General features: G+C 63.6%; 1 protein-coding gene across 1 annotated transcript; it reads left to right on the top strand.

The window, feature by feature from the left end:
• The first annotated feature begins 530 nt into the window (after positions 1–530).
• On the top strand, positions 531–24,463 carry MYO15A (myosin XVA). Its single transcript, XM_071443827.1, has 64 exons — positions 531–4,131; positions 4,897–4,979; positions 5,212–5,275; positions 5,378–5,487; positions 5,878–5,952; positions 6,117–6,207; positions 6,353–6,358; positions 6,692–6,795; positions 7,262–7,325; positions 7,410–7,523; positions 7,686–7,847; positions 7,943–8,056; positions 8,155–8,213; positions 8,439–8,562; positions 8,644–8,739; positions 8,814–8,945; positions 9,213–9,338; positions 9,497–9,574; positions 9,945–10,099; positions 10,225–10,270; positions 10,387–10,511; positions 10,752–10,869; positions 10,958–11,133; positions 11,202–11,286; positions 11,549–11,602; positions 11,762–11,843; positions 11,927–12,057; positions 12,966–13,061; positions 13,152–13,387; positions 14,262–14,440; positions 14,552–14,624; positions 14,769–14,960; positions 15,110–15,204; positions 15,291–15,379; positions 15,458–15,584; positions 15,697–15,758; positions 15,870–15,933; positions 16,017–16,155; positions 16,413–16,503; positions 16,586–16,682; positions 16,886–17,007; positions 17,091–17,150; positions 17,359–17,434; positions 17,775–17,890; positions 17,967–18,085; positions 18,165–18,306; positions 18,531–18,642; positions 18,800–18,874; positions 19,243–19,448; positions 19,986–20,119; positions 20,198–20,252; positions 20,358–20,430; positions 20,642–20,715; positions 20,802–20,884; positions 21,052–21,182; positions 21,313–21,407; positions 21,818–21,895; positions 22,162–22,258; positions 22,360–22,520; positions 22,620–22,753; positions 22,854–22,987; positions 23,257–23,390; positions 23,583–23,723; positions 23,815–24,463. Exons 1-64 carry the CDS (start codon positions 808–810, stop codon positions 23,914–23,916), a joined length of 10,092 nt encoding a protein of 3,363 aa, XP_071299928.1. The 5' UTR covers positions 531–807; the 3' UTR covers positions 23,917–24,463.
• The last annotated feature ends 82 nt before the right edge of the window (positions 24,464–24,545 follow it).

Genomic DNA, 24,545 nt, shown 5'->3' with positions numbered 1-24,545 from the left:
GGGGCCCTTCCCTGCTCCTTCGGAAAAGTCTCGGGGCTGGCGTGGTGCATCCCTTACATTATTCATGGCACCGCGAGCCTGGCGCTTGGGTTACAGCCGGATCCCAGGCACCGGCCCCGCGGGGTGCGCGGGAGGCAGGAGCAGCTCCGCCGGGCTGCCCGGGGCCGCTCCCGCCGCCCCAGCGCCATGCCAAGCGGGCGGGCACCGGGAGCCACGCACGGGCGTGTGCCTCGCCAAACCCGGGCACAGGTAAATACCCAGCCAGGGCAGGCAGCGGGGAAGCGAGCCGGCCGCTGTGCCGGGAGCAGGATCCTGCCCGCACCGGGCATCCCCTCCCCGAGCCCCGCCGGCGCCGGAGCATGAGCGCCCGCCGCTGCCGGGATGGCCGGCAAGAAAGGGGAGCCCAAAGGGAAGGCGGGCAAAGGGAAAGGGAAGGATGGAAAGAAGGGCAAGAAGGAGGATCCCAACGAGTCGGAGGATGCCTCGGATGCGGAGCTGCTGAAGGCAGAGGAGAGTGAGGGGACGGAGGTGGTGGAGGAGGAAAAGGAAGAAAAGGAGGAAAAGGAGGAAAAGGAAGAAAAGGAGGAAAAGGAAGAGGAAAAGGAGGTGGAAAAGGAGGAAAAGGAGAAAGATGAGGAGGAGGTGGTTGCAGAGGAGCCCAAGAAGGGGAAGGGGAAGGAGAAGAAGGGGTTCCCCAAGGCAGGAGTGGCAAAGAAACTGGGCCGTGGGAAGAAGGAGACGGAGGAAGAGGAGGGTGAGAGCAATGCTGCAACAGCCAAGAAGAACACGAAGGGCCCCTCCAAGCTGATGATGGGGCTGACAACTGACAAGAAGAAGAAAGGAGCCAAGGGTGCAGAGGCCAAGGGCCAGCCCAAAGATTCTGTGGAAGCCAGCCCAGCCGAGGAGGAGGCGGCAGCACCTCCGAAGGCCCGGGCAAAGCGGAGCCTCCGCAGCACCTCGAAGCTCTTCATGGGCTTCAAGAACCTGGGACTGCGCCGGCCCAAGAAGGGGCAGTTCAAGAACACATCCCGCTTCTTCTGGGGGCTACATAAGCACAGCACCAAAAAGAGGAAGAAAAAGAAGAACAAGGCAGTGCTCAAGTCCACCTCCAACCTGATGATGCGCTTCAAGCAGGTGGGCAAGAAGAGGAAGGAGGAGGAGGCCAAGGAGGAGGAGGCCAAGAAGGAGTCACCATCGAGGCCATCCTTCCTGCTGCTGCGGCGGGGCGGGCAGGACCCTGAGCACGGCTCGCTGCTCTTCCGCCGGCGCCCGGAAAGGAAATTCAAGCCCCGGGCTCAGGTGCTGAGCAAGGCGGCCGCTGCCACGGGCTGGCTGGCCAGGAAGGTGCTGTCCCGGCGCGGGCGGCTGGTGGGGGGCGGCCGGGCCACGGACGCCGCCTGGCTGTCCCGTATCGGTGCCAAGAAGCTGCCGTTCCCCGCGGAAGATGAGATCCTCAGGCACCGGGCCAACATGAAGCGGATCCCTGGCGGTGTCGGGCTGCCCGGCACTCCGCGGCAGGGCAGCGTGGCGAGGCGGCCGTCCCGGCGGCGCTCCCGGCAGGGCAGCATGGCGAGGCGGCCGTCCCGGCGGCGCTCCCAGCGCTCCGAGCCGCCCGTGCCGCGCTACGGCTGGGCCGAGGAGGAGAGCGGAGCCTACGGCCGCCGGCGAGGCTACGGCAAGGAGGATGGAGCCTACGGCAAGGAGGACGGAGCCTACGGCAAGCAGGATGGCGCCTATGGCTCCCGCCGTGGCTTTGCCAGCAAGGAAGATGGAGCCTACGGGCCCTGGCGCGGTCAGCCCAAGGAGGAAGATGGAGCCTATGGGCCCCACCATGGCTACTCCGAGGAGGATGGAGCCTACGGCCCGTGGCACGGCTACAACGGGGAGGAGGAGGGAGCCTACAGCCCCCGGCACAACTACTCCGAGGAGGAGGAAGGCTACATGCAGAACCCAGCCTACCCAGCAGGGTACGGCTTCGAGGATGCGGGGCCGGCCCCCTACTCTGACTACCCTGGCTATGAGACAGAGGAGGAGTACGACTACTACGGGGGGTTTTGGGAGGATGGAGACCAGCCAGGGCACCCCTACGGTGACTCAGAGCTCGAGGATGAGGGAGCGTTTGGCGGTGGGTCTCCCCATGGCCTCTATGACCCGTACAGCAGCGACCCAGAGTATGGTGAGGAGGCAGTGGGGCCCTTCGGCTACAGGGGGGACCCCTACGAGGACTTTGGGGAGCCTTTTGCCGGGGGGTACCCTGGGGGCGAGTACCCCGAGCATCGCATCCAGTACAGCGAGGGTGGGTGGGCGCCGCACGCCCAATCCTCCTGCAACCCCTACGCCCTGGGCCTGGAGGGGATCGCGGAGGGCGAGGAGCCCGAGGAGTGGGAAGAAGAGGAGGAAGAAGAGAAGGAGTATCCCTTTTCCATCCTGAGCGCCTCCTCGCTGCGGGGCATGCGGGAGACGCTCTCCTCCAAGCTCTCCCTCAACAGGAAATTCAGGCTCTTCCCCCGACCCCAGGTCAAGCTTTTCGGCAGGGACCGCCTGGACGTGCCCCTCCCGCCGTCCCCCCACCTTCCCGCCGCCCGTGACGAGGACGACTACGATGAGTACGAGCCGCCGCCGCCTCCGGCAGCCCCCGGCCCCGCGGCATCCCCGGCCCGCCCGGTTTCGGCAGCGCGGGCGTGCGGGAGCCCCCTGGGCCAGTTCCTCCAGCGATCCCTCTCCATTCCTGCCAGCCGCCCGCCGCGAGGGGCCGGGGCATTTCGCGGATCCCGCACCCCCCAGCTCTCCTACAGGCGCTCCAGCCGCAGGCTGCCGGGGATGGAGAGCGCCGGTTTGGGGGGCCGGGACTCTTCCCCACCGGGGGGGCCCTGGGGGCAGCCGGGGGCTGCGCGCCGGCCGTCGCTCCGGAACCCCTTCGCCAACCCCGGGCGCTCCCCATCGCCGCCGCCCGTCCGCCCGCGCCCCGGTAGCACGCGGGGCGAGGGGCCGCGGCGATCGCCCTCCCTCGGTGCCAGCCTCCGGCGCTTCGGCCCCGAGCCCCCCGCCCCGCCGCCGCCCGCTCCCCGCTCGCCGGGCCCGGGGAGGAGGCGCCTGGGGGGGCCCGCGGCCCCGGGGCGATCTCTGTCATCGCGGCGGAGCAGCCCCCCCGGGCTGCCGCTCCCCCAGGCCTGGCCCCGGCTCCCCGAGCCCCCCACCAAGGCGGTGAAGCCGCTGCAGAGGAGCCCCTTCCTGGCACCATCGTCCCGCCCCGGCAGCCGCCGCCTGGGCGCCCCCGGCCCCTCCTGGGATGAGGAGCTGCCCCCCTGGCGGGGTCCCTCCGGGGTGCCCCCTCCGCCCAGCCCCGCTCCCAGCACCCCCAAAAGTTTCATCCAGCGCATCGGGCAGCCCCTTGCGGGGATGGCCCCCCACTCCCCCCCACCGAGGCCATCTGCTGAAGCGGGGGGCCGCAGCCTCTCCAAGGGGCGCTCCGTGGCGCAGTCCCTGGCTTCGCTGCTCGTAAAGAGCATAGGCCCCAACAAAACCCCCTCATCCTCACCCCCCAGCCGCCTTCCCTCCACTCGCTCGCCCCCCTTGCCCCGGCGCCCATCGCGGCGGGACGGGAGCATCCGCCGCTCTCCGAGCCCACCCCCGGGGCGCCGGGGCTGGGCGGACGTCGGGCGCCCCGTGCTCCCCTCCAACCCGCGCGGCAGCCGGAGCCCCTCACCGCCCCGCCGTGCCGCCTTCCCGCCCCCCCACGGGCGAGCCCCCGGCTCCCCGGCCGCCCCCCGGCACGGCCCCCGTCCCCCGGAGCCCTTGGAGGGTGACGGGGCGGCCGCGGAGGAGGGCGCGGGGCGCTACGCGGTGGTGACGCCGCAGGTGCAGAGGTTGGGCTCCTTCCGCCGCGCATCCCGCATGTACAAGCAGCACTGGTCCACGCAGCACGTCGTGCGGGTGCGGGAGATGCCCGACCCCTGGACGGCCGAGCAGGGCCTGCCCCGGCAGCCCACCCAGCGCGGCCGGCGGTGGGCAGGCCAGTGGGGAGCCGACATCGCCCGGTACCTGTGCCAGCGCCCGCCGGCGGGCGGCTGGAGGGACAGGCACCCCTGGGCTGAGGGGTACCTGGGCAGCAAGCAGCCCTGGCGCAGCAAGGTAACGCCCGCGGGGAGCCCCCTCGGGGGGATGGAGCCGGGGGTGAGCTGGCAGCTGGGACCCGGGGCAGAGTGGAGAGTTAAGGGGGGCCTGATGGCTCTCCCGGGCACGAAGGCATCGGCGCAGGGGGGTTTGCAGTGCCCAGGGTGGGGGTAAATGGCTGTGGGTGTTCTGGGTGCTGGTGGGGGTCCTCCCGTGGGGAGCAGGCTGCAAGAGGGGATTGTCACCAGTTGTGTGTCCCCCCACGAGAGGCCCCTCTGGGGACACTTGATTCTGGCGTATGGAAATGCAGAGACCCGATCCGATCCGCGGGGACGGGTGCAGGTGGCACGGTGACCCGGCGGGGTGTCCGCTTTCCTGCCCACCCCCTGGCCGGGGGCCAGCCAGGCTCCTGTGTGACACCTGTCCTGTGTCACCCCTGCACGTGGCCGGGGGGAGCAGCCCCAGCCCCCTTCCATCACCTGCACTGAGGGTGGTGCCCACGGTGAGTGGGACCGGGATTCCCAGGAGCAGGATTTCCTGGGACCAGCCCCAAGGTGGCCTCATGTTCCTGTGCTCCAGCACTGCTGCTCTCAGCTGACACACTGTGCTCTTGCTGGGGGACTGGTTTTGGAGCTGTGGCGTGTTTTCTTGGGGTTCCAATGCTGACTGTGTCCCCTGGTGTGGGGTCACACAGATGGTGTTTCGGGGTGGTGGTGGTGGCTGGGTGGGCTGTCTGAGGGTGGTGGCACGTCCCTGCCATGATGGGCTGGTTGCTCCATGCAGATGCAGTCACTGTGCAGCCTGCCCATCGTGCGGTACCAGGAGCCAAAGGAGGAGGACGGGCTGGAGGACATGACCCAGCTGGAGTGAGTGTCCCTGTCCCCTGTGCCATGACTCAGTGCTGTGGGGGACAATGGGGCTGCAGCCCCCAACCCCATACCCCTGACCTTGCTATCCCACCCCATCTCATCCCAACACGGGCTCTGCTTCAGCCTCCTGGGCCTGGAGATGCTGAGGACACTCTGGGCACAGCAGAGTCCCTCTGTCACCTCCTCTGTCCCTCTGTCACCCCCTAATTCAGCCTCTGCTCCATGCCAGGGACCTCCAGGAGGCTGCAGTGCTGAGCAACATCCGGACACGGTTCGAACGCCAGCTCATCTATGTAAGCTCAGGGGACACAGCATCCCCCAAGGACTGTGGGGTGGGGTCTTTGGGGAGTCACCCCCCTCCGAGGGCTCACAGCCCCACACTCTCTCTCTGGCAGACCTACATTGGCAGCATCCTGGTGTCGGTGAACCCCTACCGGCTCTACAACATCTATGGCAAGGAGCAGGTGCAGCAGTACGAAGGCAGAGCCCTGGGTGAAAACCCACCGTGAGTACCAGGCTGTCCCCATATACCCCGTGGGGATGGGGTCACTCCCACCCTCCATTCCCCCACCGTGAGTACCAGGCTGTCCCCATACGCCCCGTGGGGATGGGGTCACTCCCACCCTCCATTCCCCCACCGTGAGTACCAGGCTGTCCCCAAACGCCCCGTGGGGATGGGGTCACTCCCACCCTCCATTCCCCCACCGTGAGTACCAGGCTGTCCCCAAATGCCCTGTGGGGATGGGGTCACTCCCACCCTCGGGTCCTGCAGCAGACCCTGGGTCACTGGGTGCTGTAGCAGCTGTGTGTGTGCATGGGGATGCTCGGGGCACTCTGGGGGTCCCTGTGCTGGGCCAGTGTGGCACCTGCCACCCTCTGCTTCTCCCCACCCCAGGCACCTCTTTGCCATCGCGAACGTCGCCTACTCCAAAGTGATGGATGCCAAACACAACCAGTGTATCGTCATCAGGTGTGACAAGGCTGTCCCCACACACAGCCCCTAATCAACACCACCCTAATTGCTGGGTCGCTGCCACCAGCCTGGCTCGGCCCCATCGGTCTGGGGAGGTTTGGGGTGGGCACCCCTTGCTTGCCTGCTGATGGCCCCAGCCATGCCCCTGCTCTGTGTTTCAGTGGGGAGAGCGGCTCAGGGAAGACTGAAGCCACCAAGCTGATCCTGAGCTACCTGGCAGCCGTCAGCCAGAAACGCAGCGCTGCCCCACAGGTAGGGAGGGTGCTGCTCTGGGGACATCCCTGAGTCCCCATGTCCCCATTGTCTTCTCCCAGCTCCATCCCTCTGTTCCATCCCTCCCTCCTCACGGCTCCGCTGCTCTCTCCTTGTCCCAACGCTTCCACCTGGACTATGGCAGATTGAGGTACTGAGGGGGACACATGGGCTGGGATGGGTCAGGGGGACAGAGAATGGTGGTGGCACCTTGGCCATGGCACCCCACCTGCAGGGGAAAGGCGGGAGGGACAGCAGGAAATCAGTGCATGCACACAGATGGAGTCTTTGTGCTCTCTCACAGCCTCATTTAACCTGGCTGTGGTGCACACCTCAAATCTGGGCACCCACGGGTGTGTGTGTGGAGCATGGGGTGGCAGGGAGGGTGGCAGGGTGTCAAAGGGGGGGCCCTATCCTTGGAGATGCCCTGTGGTGTGTTGGGTGCCCAGGCTCAGCCCCCCAGCTCTCCCCCTCACCACGACAGATCCTGGAGGCGACCCCTCTGCTGGAATCCTTCGGCAACGCCAAAACCGTGAGGAATGACAATTCCAGCAGGTTTGGGAAATTTGTGGAAATCTTCCTGGAGGAGTAAGTAATGCTGATAACCTGTGAGTGGCTGCTCCCACCCCATGTCCCCTGCTGCCCCAGGGGTGTCCAGCCCAAGCCAGCCCCTTGTCCCTTGGCTCTGGGAGGACACATGGGGATGGTTTTGGGATAAACCTGGTGTTGGAAAGGTGATGGCACCTGAGGACAGGTTGCTGTCCCTGGGGTAAGGGCAGTGCTGGCTGGCACCTTTACCATTCCCAGTGCCCATCCCTGTCCTCATATCCCATCCCATCCTCTCTTGGTCCCACTGATCCTGGCAGGGGGTGCCCAATATCACAGCCAGGTGCAGACACCTCTCCCTGCTTACCCATCCCTGCTGGGGGGAATCTGGGAAGCAGCACTGACCCCCCATTTTGCTGGGGGGCACTGGGGCACGGGTGGGTGCGTTGGGGGGCCACAGCCCCTGCCCACAGCGAGGTTGCCAGCCCGGTACCCACTCTCCCTGCAGCGGTTTGATCTGCGGTGCCATAACCTCGCAGTACCTGCTGGAGAAATCCCGTGTGGTCTTCCAGGTGCGTGGTGAGGGGGTCCTGAGCTCTGCCTCCCACTCTTCCCCCTCTGCCACCCCCTCCCCAGCTCTGTCCTCTGCTCTCCAGGCCCAGAGCGAGCGCAACTACCACATCTTCTACGAGATGCTGGCAGGGCTGCCGTCCCAGCAGCGGCAGCGCTACTGCCTGCAGGGCGCCGAGACCTACTACTACCTGAACCAGGTACTGCGCCCTCCCCGGCCCCCCACAGCCTGATTTGGGGGGGGCTGGTGGGTTCCTGAGCCCTCAAGGTGTGGATGAGGAGGATGCCCAGGGCAGGGTGACCCCCCCATGCTGGGTGCTGACCCCCTGGGACACACTGATGGACTGAGGGGGTTGTGCCAGGGTGGGAACTGTGAGATTCCTGGCAAGGATGACGCTGAGGATTTCCGCCGGCTGCTCAACACCATGGAGGTGCTGAACTTCAGCGTGGATGAGCAGAACAGCATCTTCCGCATCCTCTCCTCCGTCCTCCACCTGGGCAACGTCTACTTTGAGAAATATGAGGTAGGCCAGGGTGGGCCAAGCTGTGCTCCTGGGGTGTGATTTGGGATGTGGCAAAGGGGGGATTGCCAATGCCATGGCATTGCTGTGTCCTACAGACTGACTGCCAGGAGGTCGCCATGGTGGTCAGCGCCACCGAGATCCGGACGGTGGCTGAGCTGCTGCAGGTGTCCCCTGAGGGCCTGCAGAAAGCCATCACCTTCAAGGTGACGGTGAGTGCAGGGGGGCACAGCCTGGGAGGGGGTCTCTGGCCCCTGGGGACCACCGGGGCTGATGTTGCTGCAAGCCCACCATGCCATTTCCCAACCAGGAAACACAGCGGGAGAAGATTTTTACCCCTCTGACTGTTGAAAGCGCCGTGGATGCCAGGTAGAGGGAAGGGGGCTGCACTGCAGGAGGGTGTGGGGGGTCTCATCCCCAGGGATGGCGTGGGGAGTGAAATGCCAGCTGGGAAAGGGGATGGTCAGGTCCCCCAGTGTGGATTAGACTCTGTGGTGATTAAAACTGATGCTGTGGTGGGTGCTGGCTGTGGCAGTGGAATACACTGGTGCCATTCCGGAGCTCCAGCACTCTGCTCATCTCTCCCCTCCCCAGGGATGCCATTGCCAAGACCCTCTACTCCCTGCTCTTCGGCTGGCTCACGGATCGCATCAACAAGCTGGTGTACCCACGGCAGGAGGCCCTCTCCATTGCCATCCTGGACATCTATGGCTTTGAGGTGAGCAGGATTCATCCCACCTCCATCCTGGCTCAGTCCCAGCTCCATCCTCCCAGGCTCCATGGATCTTCCTTCTCGCAGGACCTCAACTTCAACAGCTTCGAGCAGCTCTGCATCAACTACGCCAACGAGTATCTGCAGTTCTTCTTCAACAGGATTGTGTTCCAGGAGGAGCAGGTGGGGCTGGTGGGCAGTGCTGGGTTCTGCTGTGGGGCTGGGGGCACAGGGCTGACCTGGTGCTCACCCTGCAGGAGGAATATATCCGGGAGCAGATCGAGTGGAAGGAGATCCCCTTCAGCGACAACCAGCCCTGCATTGACCTCATCTCCCAAAAACCCTACGGCATCCTCCGGATCCTGGATGACCAGAGCTGCTTCCCCCAGGTGAGGGGCTGCCTGGTGATGAGGTGCAGCCAGCACTGGGAGGTCACTGTGGCTGGGCAATCACCATGGCCCAGGGCTGCTCTTCTCCTGGGCTGTTCTAGACAACCTGGGAAATCCCCCAGGTTCCTCCAGGCTGGATAAGCCCAAAGAATCATAGAAATGTCATGGAATCACAGAATGATTTGGGTTGGAAAGGACTTTGGAGATCACCTAGCTCCAGCCTACTGCTGAATCTGCTGTGTATGTCACTCCTGTCTCCCTTCCCAGGCCACTGACCACACATTCCTCCAGAAGTGTCACTATCACCACGGGACAAACCCTCTCTACACAAAGCCCAAGATGCCACTGCCTGAGTTCACCATCAAGCACTATGCAGGGAAGGTGACCTACCAGGTGTGTGACATTGGGATGTTAAGGCAGGTTAAAGAGGAGGTTGATCCTGCACCAAGGAGAGAAATGCATCTCTGGGGTCTGGCTGGGGTCCTGGAGCTCCTTGCCTCACCCTGTTGTCCTGCCAGGCTGCTCACCATGAGTTTTTTGCTATTTGCCAGGTTCACAAGTTTTTGGATAAAAACTATGACCAGGTCCGTCAGGATGTGCTGGACCTGTTCATCAGCAGCAGGACCAAGGTAGGGCCCTGCCTGGCACTGGCTCTGCAGTGACACTGGGCACCAATAGCCCCCTTCCATACATCCCTTTCCATGTCTGCAAGTGTCTTCCCATGGCCAGTGAAGCCCAGGGGGACCAGAAGCAGAGGATGCCTCTGGCTCCACCCATGGGATCCTCTGGGCTTTGACCCCTCAAGCATTTGGCACAAACAGGCACATGGGCTGCTCCTGTGCTCTGCATTATCCATATCCTCATCCCCATCCCTATCCAGGCAATCCTGCCACAATTTGGGCTGGGCAAAAAAGGAGCGGCTGGGCTGTGAAGAGGATGTGGGAGAGCTGCACCATCCCGGCCACCTTCCTCCTCTCTAACCTTTCCTGTGTCCCCAAGGTGGTGGCCAACCTCTTCTTCGGCCACGCCCAGGTGATGGCGCGGCAGAGGAGCCTCATCAGGAGGAGCAGCACCAGGACACGGCGGTACAAGGCTCCCACCGTGGCCGCACGGTTCCAGCAGTCGCTCCTGGAGCTAGTGGAGAGGATGGAGAGGTCAGGGTGGGCAGGGTGGGCAGCCAGGCCGTCCTCTGGGCTGTTGGGAGCTGGACCTGAGCCCAAGGTACCTGGGCTGGCTTTGTCCCCTGCTCCCTGTGGCTGACAGAGTCTCTCTGTCACAGGTGCAACCCATTCTTTGTGCGCTGCATCAAACCCAACAACAAGAAGGTGAGAGCTGCTGGTGCCTGTGCTACCTGCCCTGCTGGCACTGGGAGTGTGTGGGAACATGGTAGGTGGGGGTTTGCCCATGCAGTTGCTGATGCTTCTCCCCATCCCCACCCCAGGAGCCAGGGCTCTTTGAGCCTGATGTGGTCAGGAGCCAGCTGCGGTACTCGGGGATCCTGGAGACCATCCGCATCCGCAAGGAGGGCTACCCCATCCGCATCCCCTTCCTCGTCTTCATCGACAGGTGCCCGGGGGCTGCAGGCTGGGCACTGCCATCCCAGCCAGGGGACACCACAGAGCTTGTGGGTGCTTTGGGGGGCAGCATTTGGGCTGGGGTTCACCCACAGTGGGAGCTGGGAACCCCTTGTGTTAATACGCAGCTCTGGAAGAAGCTGCAGCTCCCGTTGCAGTGTTTGTCACCACAGGGAGGGTGGTGGTGTCCCAGCGGGGTCCTGTGTGGTGACAGTGTCATGGGCTCACCCAGGTACCGCTGCCTCGTTGATATGTGGTCCAATGTCATTCCCAATGGAGCCAACTGCGTGGAGATGCTGAGGAGCCTCTGCCCCGTTAACCCCAGCATGTACTACGTCGGTGTCACCAAGGTGCTGTCCTGGGAGGGGGCTTGGCTCTGGTGATGCCCTGAGGGTGGTGGCCAAGGTGGGGAGCTCACAGCCTCACCCCTGCTCCCAGCTCTTCCTGAAGGAGCAGCTGTACCAGGCTCTGGAGAGCAAGCGGTGCCGTGCCCATCACCTGGCCGCGCTCACGCTCCAGCGCTACGCCCGCACCTTCTTCATCAAGCGGCGCTTCCGCTCCCTCCGCCGCAAGATCGTCCTCCTGCAGAGCCGGGCGCGGGGATACCTGGCCAGGTGGGGGTCCCCGGGGGTGGCGGGTGGCCGCGGGTGGGTGGCAGAGGGTGACGGATGCCCTCCCGCAGGCAGCGGTACCGGCGCATGCGGCACACGCTCATCAAGTTCAGGTCACTGGTGCACATCTACGTGAACCGCCGGAGGTACCTCAAGGTGAGGTGGGGCCTGTCACATCCCAGGGCGTCCAGGGGACTTGCTGCCACCCTGCTGCATGTTCAGTCTGGAGAAGACACAGTGGCGTCCCCAGACCGTGAGCCCCACCATGTGCCACCCTACACCTCCTCTGTGTCCTCTGTGTCTGCTTTTCGGGGTGAAAACCCTGCTGATGTTGGGGAGGGGGCAATGGCAACCCAGGGTGCCGTGATGCCTCAGGGTCTCCCCCCAGTGGGACTCAGCATGGCTGCTCTGCTTGCAGAGGAAGGAGGATGCTCGCAGGCGGGCCGAGGAGGAGAAGGAGAGGATGAAGCAGGTAAAGATGTGCAGCCCCAGTGGGAGCACAGGTGTGATGCATGTGCAGCCTGCGTCGCTGTGCTGTCCTGCCCATCCCTGTGCTCCTGGCCGCGGCACCCGTGGGTGCTGGGGCAGGAACCAGCACGGCAAGTGTCCCATCCCTGTGCTGCGGCGGCAGGAGCTGACACGGAGGGAGGTGGTGGATGTCACCCACCTGGAGATCCCGGCCGAGCTGATGGGGCTGCTGGAGGCCGCTGCAGGTGAGCGGGTCCCGCACCGCCATCGCTCCCAGCCCCTTGTTCCCCCCCCGACGGCCGTGCCGAACCTTCCCGCTGTGCCGCAGCCGCTCGGGAGGTGAACGCCGGCTGTGTGGTGCTGGTGCCGCCGCCGGCGCTGCAGCCCGACCCCCAGCTCACCCTCCCGCTCGACATCAACGATTACCCCATGGCCAAGTACGTGCGGGGCCACTTCCAGGTAAGGTGGGCGCCGCGGCCCGGCAGCGGGGAGCTTTTCCCGACGGGCAGACAGCTTTTGGGGAGTCCCTGGCACCCCGATCCGTGGTGCAGCAGTGAGGCTCAGGGTCCCCGCGGTGGCTCCCCGCCCTGTCCCACCGGGCTCTGCCCCGGCTCCCGCCCCGGGGACGCCACGGGTAGCAAGAGAGGCTGGATCCGGGGTGGCTGTGGTGCTGTGGGGAGCTGGCTGCCACCTCCCTCCCTCCCCGTGGGTTCCTGTCGTCTCCAGAGGCCGGGGGGACCCTGCTGAGGTTATCGGAGAGAGACAGACCCGCTGAGCCCTCCTGGACGCCCGACGCGGGGCGGATCCGGAACGCTGGGGCGGGAGACCAGGTCGCTTTGCTCCCGGACCCCGGCCCCAAACACCGACACTTTGCCTCATTCCTCTTCCTCATCCCCGTTTTTGCCCTGTGTTTCCCAGTCCCCGGCATCCTGAATTGACAGCACCGGGGCTGGATAAGGCTCCCAGCCTTGCCAAGGTGTTGCCATGGAACCACAGAATGGCTTGGGTCGGGAGGGACTTAAAAACCATCCAGTTCCACCCCCTGCCATGGGCAGGGACACCTTCCACTAGACCAGGTGGCTGCAAGCCCTGTCCAACCTGGCCTTGAACGTTTCCAAGGACGGGGCAGCCACAGCTTCTCTGGGCAGTGTGTGCCAGTGCCTCACCACCCATCTCTGGTGCTGCCAGCACAGCCTGAGCCCTTCCCTGCCCCACTCCCAGGACACTGCTGCCCCCATCCTTCACCCCAGCCCTTTGGCAGCCCCACAGGCTCCACCCAGCATCAACACCATGCCCAGCACCGTGGGGCCAGCCCCTCGTGGCCTGAGGCTGTCCCCAGGTAGCCATGGGTGCGGGTGTCACCGCAGGAACCTGCATTTGGGATGCTGACGGCCCCACTGAAAGCCCCCCTCACCCGGCTGGATGAGGAGCTGTGCCACGAGGCTCTCAGCCTCTTCCAGCTGGTAGGTGGCATGGCATGGGCTCTATCACCACAGTCCCCTGCCCACTCTGTGCCCGAGCTCAGAGGGAGGACCTGGCTGTCCCTGTGGCAGATCCTGCGGTTCATGGGGGACCCGGGGCTGGGCGGCCCTCAGGAGACCCTTTTTGGCAACTACATCGTGCAGAAGGGGCTGTCAGTGCCAGGGCTGCGGGACGAGCTCCTGGCACAAGCTGCCAACCAGGTGTGGAGGAACACCAACGTCAACAACGAGGAGAGGGGCTGGCTGCTGCTGGCCACCTGCCTGAGCGCCTTCCCCCCGTCCGCTGCCTTCGACAAGTACCTGCTCAAGTGAGCTGGGCATGGGCTCTGGGCTGGGCATGGGCATGGCTGGGACCCTTGGGAACGGCCCCTCATTCCTGGGAACACTGCTGGGGCTTTGCAGGGCTCTCCTGGCACTTGTGGCTGAGGATGCTGCCCACACCCCAGCTGGTTCCTCCACAATTGCTTGAGCCAGCCTGGCACACATGGCCAGGTCCTGTTGGGAATGCTCTGAGGTCCCTTCAGGATCCCTCTGGCCAAGCTGGCATATGTGCCCATGTCCCTCTAGGTTCCCCAGGGCCAGCCTGGCACATGTACCCAGGGATTCTGGCCAAGTTGCACTAGAGACTCTCTAAGATCCCTCTAAGATGCCTTAGTGCAGCCTGGCACATGTGCCCAGGATGCTGCCAAGATCCCTCCAGGGATGCTTTTAATCCCTCTATAGAAACAGGTGATCCCCCAGCTGGGGAATAATGTGCTGTGACTCCAATGATTCAGAAAACTGAACTAATGCTTTTTTAAGCTATACTATATTACACTAATACTATACTAAAACTATACTAAAGAGATACTATACTAAAGAATACTAAAGAAAAACCTGTGACTGTCTCCAGACAGTCACGACACACATGGATCCAATTGGTCAAGGAATCAAAACAACCTTCACCAGTGCCCAATTGACAAGTCACTTTGGGTAAACAATCTCCATAACACATTCCACATGTGCCAAACAACAGGAGCAGTGAATAGAGATAAAAATTGTTTTCTTCTCTGAGCTTTCTCTGCCTTCCCCAGGAAAAATCCTTGGGAAGGTTGTACCTGCAGCTCTCTGCGAAGAGAGCTGTGGTCCCCTGTGCCAAGCTGGCACCCGTGATCCTCCTGCAGCAGCCTCCCTTCCCCTCAGGTTTGTGTCTGACTATGCCTTCGCTGGCTACAAGCCGGTGTGCCAGCGCAAGCTGATGCAGGCCATGGCGCGCTCCCAGCTGGGCGCCGCGGCCGCCCGCACCTTCCCCCCGTCGCTGCTGGAGTGGACGGCGAACCGGCGCCAGGCCAGCATGGCCCTGGACCTGCACTGCTTCAACGGTGAGGGCAGCAGGGTGCTGGGCACGCTGCTGGTGAGGGTTGGTCCCAAGGTGGCCGCCCTCATGGGCAGAGGGGGCTGGTGGCACCTGCTCACTGTCCATCCCTCCCCAGGTGACCAATTCTCCTGCCCCATCCACTCCTGGAGCACAGGCGAGGACCTGGCAGGGGATGTCCTGAAGCTCAGGTAGGTGCTGGTTTGGCACCCACCCACCCTGCAGGTCACGGTGTCACCTCGGTGTCCCCAGGATGTGGGAGCCCGAATGCCCAGCTCATGGGCAGGGTGTCCCTGTGGAGCCTGTGCCTATCCCCAGTGTCTGGCTGTTGGCAGGGGCATGGCAGAGGGCTGGCGTGGCTGGTCTGTGGCTATGAAGGCAGGTGCCCAGTGGGCTGAGCTGGCTGGACACGATTATGTCCTGGACCTTGTCTCCGACCTGGAGCTGCTGCGGGGCTTCCCCAGACAGAAATCCTGCTTCCTCATCGCGTGGGATGGCACCGAGAGCCCCAGCAGGGACAGCCGGCCGTAGGTACCCGGGCAGGGATGGTGCCCCACTGTGGGGCTGGGGGGGAGACCCTGGCACCGGGCTGGATGGGTGCCAGGGGTGGGTGGGCTCCCGAGGGGAAACCTGGCACCCAGGGGGTGCTCAATGAGTGCATCCTCCCTCTCTGCAGGGTGCTGGGACACGGATTTGATTTGGATGAAGTGCCTCCTCCCCCGGCTGTGAAAGCCCCCACGCTGCCCTCCATGGAGGCGTATCACCCCCATGGTAGGGCATTGTTCCTCCCAGCTCCTGTCCCCCAAGCGTTGTGACAAAGCTCTGCCATGCCTTTTTCATGCCTTGTCCCCTCTCAGATGGGGAATTTGGGGAGCCACGCAGCCAGAAGGGTCTGGACCGGTACCTGGACAGTCTCTTTGACCCTGTGCTCTCCTATGGCAATGGGGTGAGAGGGGTGTCCCCCTGCCCGAGGCATTTTGGGGGCAGGTGGCTTGGCCACTGTGCCCTGACACCTGTTCCCCAGGAGCTGGAGAAGCCATCCATCCTCTCACAGAGGCTGAAGGGAGGAGGTGGCGTGGGAGGGGGCCACAGTGGCACTGATGCCACCCGGAGCGAGCCTCCCGTGACTGCGGAGACGCGCCAGCCGAGGGGTGAGCGCCTCCAGCACTCCCACATCCCCTGCCTCAGTTTCCCTGGTGTGGGGAGCATCCCTGCACCTAGAGCCCCACAGCTCTGACTGAGCTCTCCTCTTTGCTGCCACAGGCACAGAGCCAGACCCGTCCCCACAGCGCCAGGCAGATGTCAACCAGCCACCCGCAGCCCCGGTCAGTGCACGGGGCCAGGAGGGGCCGGGCCCCTTCTCTGCTTCAGGGGCAGCCCCTGGGGATGGGAGCCGCTGGAGGTGCCAGGTGTTGACAGCATCGTGTCCCTCACAGGGCAGAGTGACAGAGGGGACGCCAGCCCATGTCCCCCAGCCCCGGCCCTACTCCCAGAAAGCCGGTAAGGGGTCCCGGTGCATCGGGGTGGCCACAGGGGCTGGTGGCACTGAGCAGGGCCCCTGAGCCGTGTGCTTGGCTCCGCAGCAGCCCTGGGCCGGCGGTGGCCGGGAGAGCCCGTGCGGCACTCCCGGCTCAACTCGGAGCACTTCCCGCGGCCCACGCACGACATCCGCAACATCATCCGGCAGTGCCAGCCCGCCCCGCGCAGCTCCCAGCCCCACAGGTGCACACCTGGCTCCCAGCCACGCCTGGGGCTTCTCCTGCCTGGGGCTGCATGGGCTGGTCCTGATGCTGGGGTGCAGGGAATAATGGGGTGCAGGGAATAATGGGGTGTAGGGAATAACAGGGTGTAGGGAATGATGGAGTGTAGGGGATGATGGGGTGCCCCAAGTGATGGGGCTGCAGGTGGTGTCCGGTCCAGGGAATGCTGGGGTGCAGCTGGTGCTGGGGTGCAGCTGATGTGGGATTCTGTCCTGGCAGCAAGCTCTTTGGGAAGAAGCTGGACCCCCACGAGGAAGCCATGCAGATCCTGAAGGAGCAGCTCTCAGCAGCCCGGGTGCCATCGGCTGTGGTAGGGATGTGGCCACCCCCATGTGCCCCTGACGAGGCTGGGGTGTCACTGGCACTGCCCACAGCCCCTCTGTGCCTCGCAGGGGCCCAAGGAGGTGGTGGCTGCGGTGAAGCCCGTGCCAAGTGCCAGGTACCAGCCGCGAGCACCCACAGGACGTCCTGCAGCCCCACAGCCCCCAGGTATTGCTGGGCAGAGCTGTGGCATTGGGGGGCCACAGTGGAGTGAGGCACTTCACCCTCTCAGTGGCACAGCTGATGCCTGGTGGGGTAACTGCTGTGTCCAGCTCGGCCAGAGGGCTGCTCCCCGTGCCTCAGTTTCCCCAGGTGGAGGCAGCTGTTGGTGGCTCCCCCCAGGGATTGCAAGGCTTTCTGTGCCTTTGCAGTCTTTGTGTCCCGGGAGCTCCCGTCCGAGGCACAGCAGGTGCAGACCCAGCTGCACCGCAGCTGCAGCGAGGACTTCTACACCTACCACAACGTGCCCTGGAAAATATTCATCCGCAAGGAGGTACAGATTGTGGGGACACCTGGGGACAGGCCGGTGCCAAGGATAACAGGGTTTACACCAAGCCCTGGTCTCTCTCCTGGCAGGTTTTCTACCCCAAGGACAACATCAACAACCCACTGCTACTGGACCTCATCTTCCGGCAGGTGAGGCACCGAGCTGGCCCCGCAGCCCCCCGGGGTCCCCTGGGAGCTGGGGTACTCCCCAGTGGGGTGATGATTTACTCATCCCACTGTGCCCACCCTGCCTTCCCCTGCTGAGCTGCCGTGGAGGAGCTGGGGCTGTTGCACGCTGGGGCTGGGGGATTTTTGCTCCTCCCCACACAAGCCCACTGCTCCTCACCCCCTTTCCCAGATCTTCAATGATGTGCTGTCCGACACCTGCATCCGGATCAGCCACGAGGAGCGGCTCCGCCTGAAATCCCTCTTTGGTAACCCTGTGTCCTGCTGCTCCCTGCCTGGGGGCTCACACCCAGCCACTCTTGTGCCTGTCCTCTTCTCCTGGGTGTCTATCTCCAAGCCAGGACTGGCTCTGCTTAACCCTGGGTAGTTTTGCCTCCAAAAGCAGCGACCCGCCTGTAATTTAGTGCTCCACAACATCACAAGTTGTGTCAGCTCTCAGCCAGCTGCCTGGGGGACGCACATCTGTCTCTGCAGCACAGTCCTGCCAGGCATGGGAAGGGCATGAGCATCCCTGCTTTTGTTGGGAGCTCTGTCCACATCCTCTCCAGGCAGGGGGAGCTCACAGGAGGTATCTCCCCCTCCCCACAGCGGAGAACAAGCTGGACTCCTTCAGCCCAGTGGCCACCGAGAGTGTCAAGAGGGAGATCATTGCTGCAGCCAGGGATGGCTGTGAAGTGTACTTCTCCCGCCTCTTCCCTGCCACGGTGAGACCCCAGCTGTGGTCAGCATGGATCCACAGCGTGGCTGTGCCCCTGGCTGAGGTGCTGTCCTGGCCCCCAGGGCAGCGTGGGGACGGGTGTGCAGATCCTGGCCGTGTCCCACACTGGCATCAAGCTGCTGCGGGTGGTGAAGGGCACCAACGTCCCCGGGGAGCAGCTGCGGGTGCTGAGAGCCTACAGGTAGGGGTGGCCAGGGTGGGGTGGGTGCTGTGGGTGCCACAGATGCCGGGTGTTTCAGCCTCCCCTCGCCCTGCCCCAGCTACCCCGACGTGCTCTTCGTGACCACCCCATCCAGGAACATGCTGGAGTTCAACCTGCGTGGAGAGAAGCTCATCCTCTTCTCCCCCAAAGCCCCCCAGGTCAAGGTCATGGTCGACCACTTCATCACAGAGCTCAGGAAGGTGGGGGGTGCCCTGGGGCCAGGGGGGGTTTGTCCTGGGGATCAGACCCTGCCCACGTGCCTGTGTTTGGGAGGTTGGGATGGACAGAGGAGGGCATCCTGCAAATGGAACCGTGGCTGGATTTGGGGGAATGGTGCTGAGGCTGTGGGTGCTGGAAGTCCCTGTGCTGGGTGGGGTGTGGGTGTCCCCACGTGCATGGGCTGTGCCACACCCCCTGTGCCCAGGACTCCCAGTATGTGGTGGCCGTGAGGAACTACAGCCCAGAGGACAGGCGCCAGCTCAGCTTCCACAAAGGGGACATCATCCACCTGCAGTCACTGGAGCACCCTGAGAGAGGTGAGGGACCCCCAAAGCCCCCCATGCCAAAATGCCTTTGATGGGGGACACAGGGGCAGCAGACTGATGGCTAACCCTGCCCTGGAGGTGGCTGTGTGCTTGCCTTGCATCCTGTGACACCCCATGTCCCCACGGTGTCCCCATGGTGTCCCTGCAGACCACTACTATGGCTGTGTGGTCCGCAAGAAGGTGATGTACCTGGAGGAGCTGAAGACAGGCACGCAGGATTTTGGTGGGTGTCACACTGTCCCTGTGTGTGTCCCTGGTGTGTCCCCTCCTGGGTCTGGGGCCCGGGGCAGGGTCCTGCCTCTGCCACCCCTCAGCAGGATGGTTTGGGGTCTTTTTGGCACTGACCTGATGCAGGGAGATGCTGCCCTGCAGGTCCTACCCTGGTGCCACCCATGTCCCTCAAGTGACAGTCTTTGTGGTCTATACCTTTCCCTTGAGTGATGCCGAACTGCAGCTGCTTCCAGCCAAAACCCATGGCCAGATCCCTGAAAAGAGCTGGGGGTGCAGAGGTGGGAAGGATCAGGCTGAGAATTTTAGGGGTGACCCCGTGGCTGCCAGCCCGGGGCCATCCCCACCATCTGTCTGGCACAGGGTGGAAGTTCGGGGCCATCCATGGCAGGTCGGGGCTCTTCCCTGCCGAGTACGTCCAGCCCGTGGCAGCTCCCGACTTTGTGCACCTGCCTGCGGAGAGGAAGGAGGAGCCCAGGGACAAGCAGGGCAAGGTGGCAGCGTCAGCAGCCGTGGCCGTGGCCGTGGCCTCCACTGCTGCTGCCCAGGAGCTGGACCGCAAAACCGAGGTGGGTCCTTGTCACAAGCATGTGTTCTGAAAAATCCTTTCGCTGGGATCTTCGCTCCTGACAAGCTGGGAAGCTTCGGCTTCTCCATGTTTTGCTGCTTTGGAATGTGATTTGGAGAATTGTTTAGCCAGCATGTGAATTGATTTTAGTTAATGACCAATCACAGGTCCAGCTGTGTCGAGGCTGTGAGCAGTCACAAGATTTTATTGTTCATTCCTTTCTAGCTTTCTGATGTACCCTTTCTCTTTCTTTAGTATAGTTTTAGTATATCATTATAATGTAATGTAATGTAGTATAATGTAGTATAATGTAATATAATGTAATATAATATAATATAATATAATATAATATAATATAATATAATATAATATAATATAATATAATATAATATAATATAATATATCAGCCTTCTGAAACATGGAGTCAAGATTCTCATCCCTCACCTCGTCCTTGGGATCCTCAAACACCACCACAGGTCCTGGCCCGGGGCTGTCCCCAGTGCTGGCCGTGCCTGGTGCCCACTGCCCTGCTCCACAGGTGTCCCCAGCCAGTGCCACCTTTGTGGAGGGTCTGGAGGGAGATGGTGACGAGCAGCTCGGGGATGTCACTGGTGCCTGTCCCATGCTGGCCTTTGCCCAGCGGCATTTCCGTGCAGCACGACGTGGGACCACGTGAGTGTCCAGAGCTGGGACAGGGGTGTGCCATGGTGGGGACACCTGTGCTCACCTGCTCCCCTGCCCCTCTGCCAGGGACTCCCGTGGGATGAGGGTGCCAAGTGTGCTGGAGATGCTGACGTTCACCAAGGTATGGGGAGGTGGAGTTCTGGGGTGGCCTTGTCCTGCTTGTCACCTGCAGGTCCCTTTGAGGTCCCAGCAGGGTCCCAGAGCTGGTCCTCTCCCCCCGCTCCAGATTCCCATTCAGGAGTCACTCATTGAATTTGTGGATGGTGGCCTCAACAAACTGGCTGCTGAGGCTTTCCAAGGTAGGCAGGGGCACGAGTGTCCTGTCCTCCTGTCCCTCCGCCATCCCCAGCCCTGCCCTTGGAGGAGGTTGGGGTGGACTGGGATGGGCAGAGGGGGTGTCCTAGGGGAGTTTATTTCTGGTCCCAGTGCTCCATGTGCCCACCCAGGAGAGCACGTCCCTGGGCAAGGGACATGCTGACCTGTGTCACCCTGTGGCTTTGTTGTCCCCAGCTGTGATGAAGTTCATGGGTGACCACCCCGTGCGGGGGCAGACAGAGCTGGACATCGTCTGCACCATGCTCAAGGTAAATCCACCACTGGGGCACTGAGTCCTGGGGGTGGTGGCCTGGGCAGGGGGTGGCAGAGAGGTGGCAGCTGTGCCTGTCCCCAGCTGTGTGCAGAGCACGAGGTCCTGCGGGATGAGGTGTACTGCCAGATCATCAAGCAGATCACCAACAACACCAGCTCCAAGCCGTGAGTCCCTCCACCCACGTGGGACAGCAGCAGAGGCTGGCACTGGGACGCCTGCGCCCTGGCCAGGCCAGCTGCTCCAGCCTGGGGGGACACCTGGGGACCTCATCCCTGTGCCACTGTGGGCACCCTCACCTTGCTTAGGGGATCAGCCCTGCCTGTTCCCACAGGGACAGCTGCCAGAGGGGCTGGAGGCTGCTCTACATCCTCGCTGCCTACTACAAGTGCTCTGAGGTGCTCCGGCCCTTCCTCCTGGCCTTCCTGCAGGATGCCAGCAGGCACCCGGAGCTGCCTTTCCACGGTAGGGGCCGTGCACACCCCAGGGTGCTGGGGGGGGGCGGTGGGAAAGGACAACCCAGGTGTCACAGAGCTCAGGAGCTCTAACAGAGCAGCTCAGCCCCATCCTTCATCGTGGTCCCTGCTCCTGCCAGGCATCGCCAAAGCCTGTGAGCAGAACCTGAGGAAAACCCTGCAGTTTGGTGGCCGCAGCCTCTTCCCCAGCAGCATGGAGCTCAAGGCCATGGTGGTGAGGCCAGGGGCTCATGGGGTGGAACAGGGCTGGTGTCAGCTTGAGATCCCCCCCTCAGAAGTTCTGGGTACCCACATGGGGTCAGGTCCTCCCTGAGGGTTTGGGATCTCCCTCAGACACCACCGTGAAATGGAGCTGATCCTTTTTGGGGATCTTCCCAAGAGAGCACAGCCATTCTTAGGGTCTGCTCTTCACCACTTTGGGGGTTCCCTGAGCCTTCAGGGGTCCCCAGTGGGGATGGAGCTCTGTGGACATGGAGTGGGGGCATGATGGTTCAGCTGGATGGGCAAGAGACAGGATAATCCCAATGCGATGGTTTCTTAGGGATAGCTGCAGGATTTGGGGTGTCCTGTGGGTTCTTGCTGTGTGAAGGGCCCCCCTGCAGCCCAATGTGTCCCTCCATGCAGGCTGGACGCAGCGCCAAGCGCCAGCTCTTCCTCCTGCCTGGTGGCATCGAGAGGCACCTCAAGATCAAGACGTGCTCGGTGAGCCAGAGGGGACAGGAGGCTCAGTGAACCCCGAGATTATGGTGATGGTTATGGTGAAGATTATGGTGACACCTCAGCTGTGGGCACCCAGAGGGGGTGGATGTGGGGGAGCTGCACCCTTTGCAGGCTGTCCTTGCTGTGGGACTTCATCCCCTGGGGGAAGGGGCTCATCACTGGGATGGGCCTCAGTGCAGGACAAGTTGGTGGTCCAGAGCACAACAGGGGGATGTGGCAGTGTCCCAGCCACCTGTCCCTGTGCCCAGGTGGCTCTGGATGTGATCGAGGAGCTGTGCTGTGAGATGGGGCTGCAGAACCCAGAGGCTCTGGAGGAATACATCCTCTTTGTGGTGACCGACAGAGGTGAGGAGCCGCCAGGGGTGGGACAGATGGGACAGGACAAGCCAGGACGGGACAGCCCCACGGGTGGTGTGGTGGCACACTCAGACTCCGGGGTGGCACAGGGCAGAGCGTGCGGCCCCTGACCCGCCGGGAATACGTCCTGGACGTGGCTGCAGAGACCGAGCTCCGGGACAGCAGCTACAGCTTCTGGTGCCGCCGCGTGGTCTGGGGCCAGCCCCTCAAGTTCGACAACGAGCTCTACGTCACCGTCCACTACAACCAGGTCGGGCCACCCCATCAGCCTCCCCCAGGGCCACCTCTCTGCCTCCCTCAGAGCGTGCCCTGTCCCCAAGCCCTGTCCCTGTGCTCTGTCCCCTCCCAGGTGCTCCCTGACTACCTCAAGGGGCTGTTCACCGTCCTGCCGCCGGCGAGGCCGGGAGAGCAGCACTTCCCACACGTGGCCAAGCTGGCCGCCCTCCAGCACCGAGCCAAGGACCGCCACCACCTCCCCACGGCGTACGGCAGGGCACGGGGCACCTGGAGGGGGGCAAACACGTGTCCCGTGGGATTGGGGAGCCACTGGGCACTGCTGGCCCTGACCTCGGGCTCCCCACAGGAGGGAGATGCAGGACTACGTCCCCCCGCAGCTGTTCCGCCTGCTGAAGCCGCAGTCCTGGCTGCAGATGGTGACCCAGCACATGCAGCAAGCCCAGGCACTCAGCGCCCACCAGGCCAGGGCACAATTCCTGGGTGAGGGAGAGGATGCAATGCTAATGAGGACATATGTTAATGAGGATGCAATGCTGCCTGGAGGGTGATGATGATGGGGATGGAACACTGGTTGTCCCTGCACAGAGCCTGGGGTGCTGCTGCACATGGAGGGCAGGATGGATTGGCAGGACAAGACAGGGCAGGGACACCCATTTTTTCCTTTGGCTGCTCCTGGGTGCAAAGCCACCCTGGGGACCGGGCCGATGGGGGTGGCAGTGGGCACTGAGACCCCGTCCTCTGCCCTGCAGGGCTGCTGAGCGCCTACCCCATGTTTGGCTCGTCCTTCTTCTACATCCAGAGCTGCAGCAACAACGCCATCGTTTCGCCCTGTATCCTGGCCGTCAACCAGAACGGCCTCAACTTCCTCAGCAAGGAGACCCACGTAGGTGTGGGGCCATGTGGGACGCATGGAATCATGGAACAAACCTTAAAGCCCATCCAGTTCCACCCCCTGGCCATGGGCAGGGACACCTGCCACTAGACCAGTTTGCTCCAAACCCTGTCCAAACTGGGGTCCCTGGTCCCCTTAGAGGGATTCCCAGGACACACAGGCCACCCCCCTGTCCCCTGCCAGGAACTCATGGCCAAGTTCTCGCTGAATGAGATCCAGTCCACACGGACGCAGCGCCCGACGGCCGGATCCAGCTCTCCCTACGTGGAGATCACTCTGGGAGACCTCCTGGCCCAGGGCATCACCCAGCTGCAGCTGGAGCAGGTCGGGGACACCTGGAGACATCGCAGGGGCGCCCTGCAGGGGCTCTCACAGTGGTGGCACGGCCACTGCCCATCGCTGTGTCCCTCTGCAGGGCCTGGAGCTGTGCCGCGTGGTGGCCGCGCACATGGAGAGGCTGCTGGGTGCCCGGGAGAAGAGGCTGACGCTGCCGCCCAGCGAGATCACCCTGCTCTGAGCTCGCCACGGCCCGGACCCCCGGCACCCCGCACCCCCGGCAGGGGGGACAGAGCGTGCAGTGACCATGGGCTGTCCCCGGCTTGGCCAGTGGCCACTGTCCCCCCGTCACCACCCCGCTGTTGTTTCTGGGGTTTTATACACGCCCGGCAGCCCGGCATGACTCCGGTGTCCGTGGTTTTGTGTTGCGCTCGCTGCCGCAGCGGGGATGCTGCCCCCCGTGTCTGATTCCCCATCGATCCCCATGTGTTTCCTATTCCCGTGCCTCAGTTTCCCCCACCGATCTCCGTGTCCGTTTCCCTATCCCGGTGCCTCAGTTTCCCCTCCATTCCGCCCGTGCCTCAGTTTCCCTGTGCCCCCCCCTTTAAATCACTCCCGCCCGCGTGTCGCGCTCGCCGTGTCCGCCAGGGGGCGCCGGCGCCGCGCACCCGCCGCCACCTCCGCGCTCCTCCCTCCCCGCCGCCGCCGCGCGCGCGCGCTCCAACCGCCCAATCAGCCGCCGGCCCGCGGCGCTCGCGGCCGCCCCCCGGCCAATCAGCGCCGCGCGGGGCGGAACGGGGCGGGGCCGCCGCTGCCGGTTAACGGCGCCGGTGGGCGCGCGCGGGGGGTGGGGCCGGGTCGCGCGCTCTG

This window comes from Agelaius tricolor, unplaced genomic scaffold (genome assembly GCF_023055355.1).
Source record: "Agelaius tricolor isolate 1412-34295 unplaced genomic scaffold, bAgeTri1.0.p SCAF_19, whole genome shotgun sequence".
Lineage (NCBI taxonomy): Eukaryota > Metazoa > Chordata > Aves > Passeriformes > Icteridae > Agelaius > Agelaius tricolor.
Note: the sequence above shows the minus strand (reverse complement) of the source record. Positions and strands in the feature narration are given on the sequence as shown.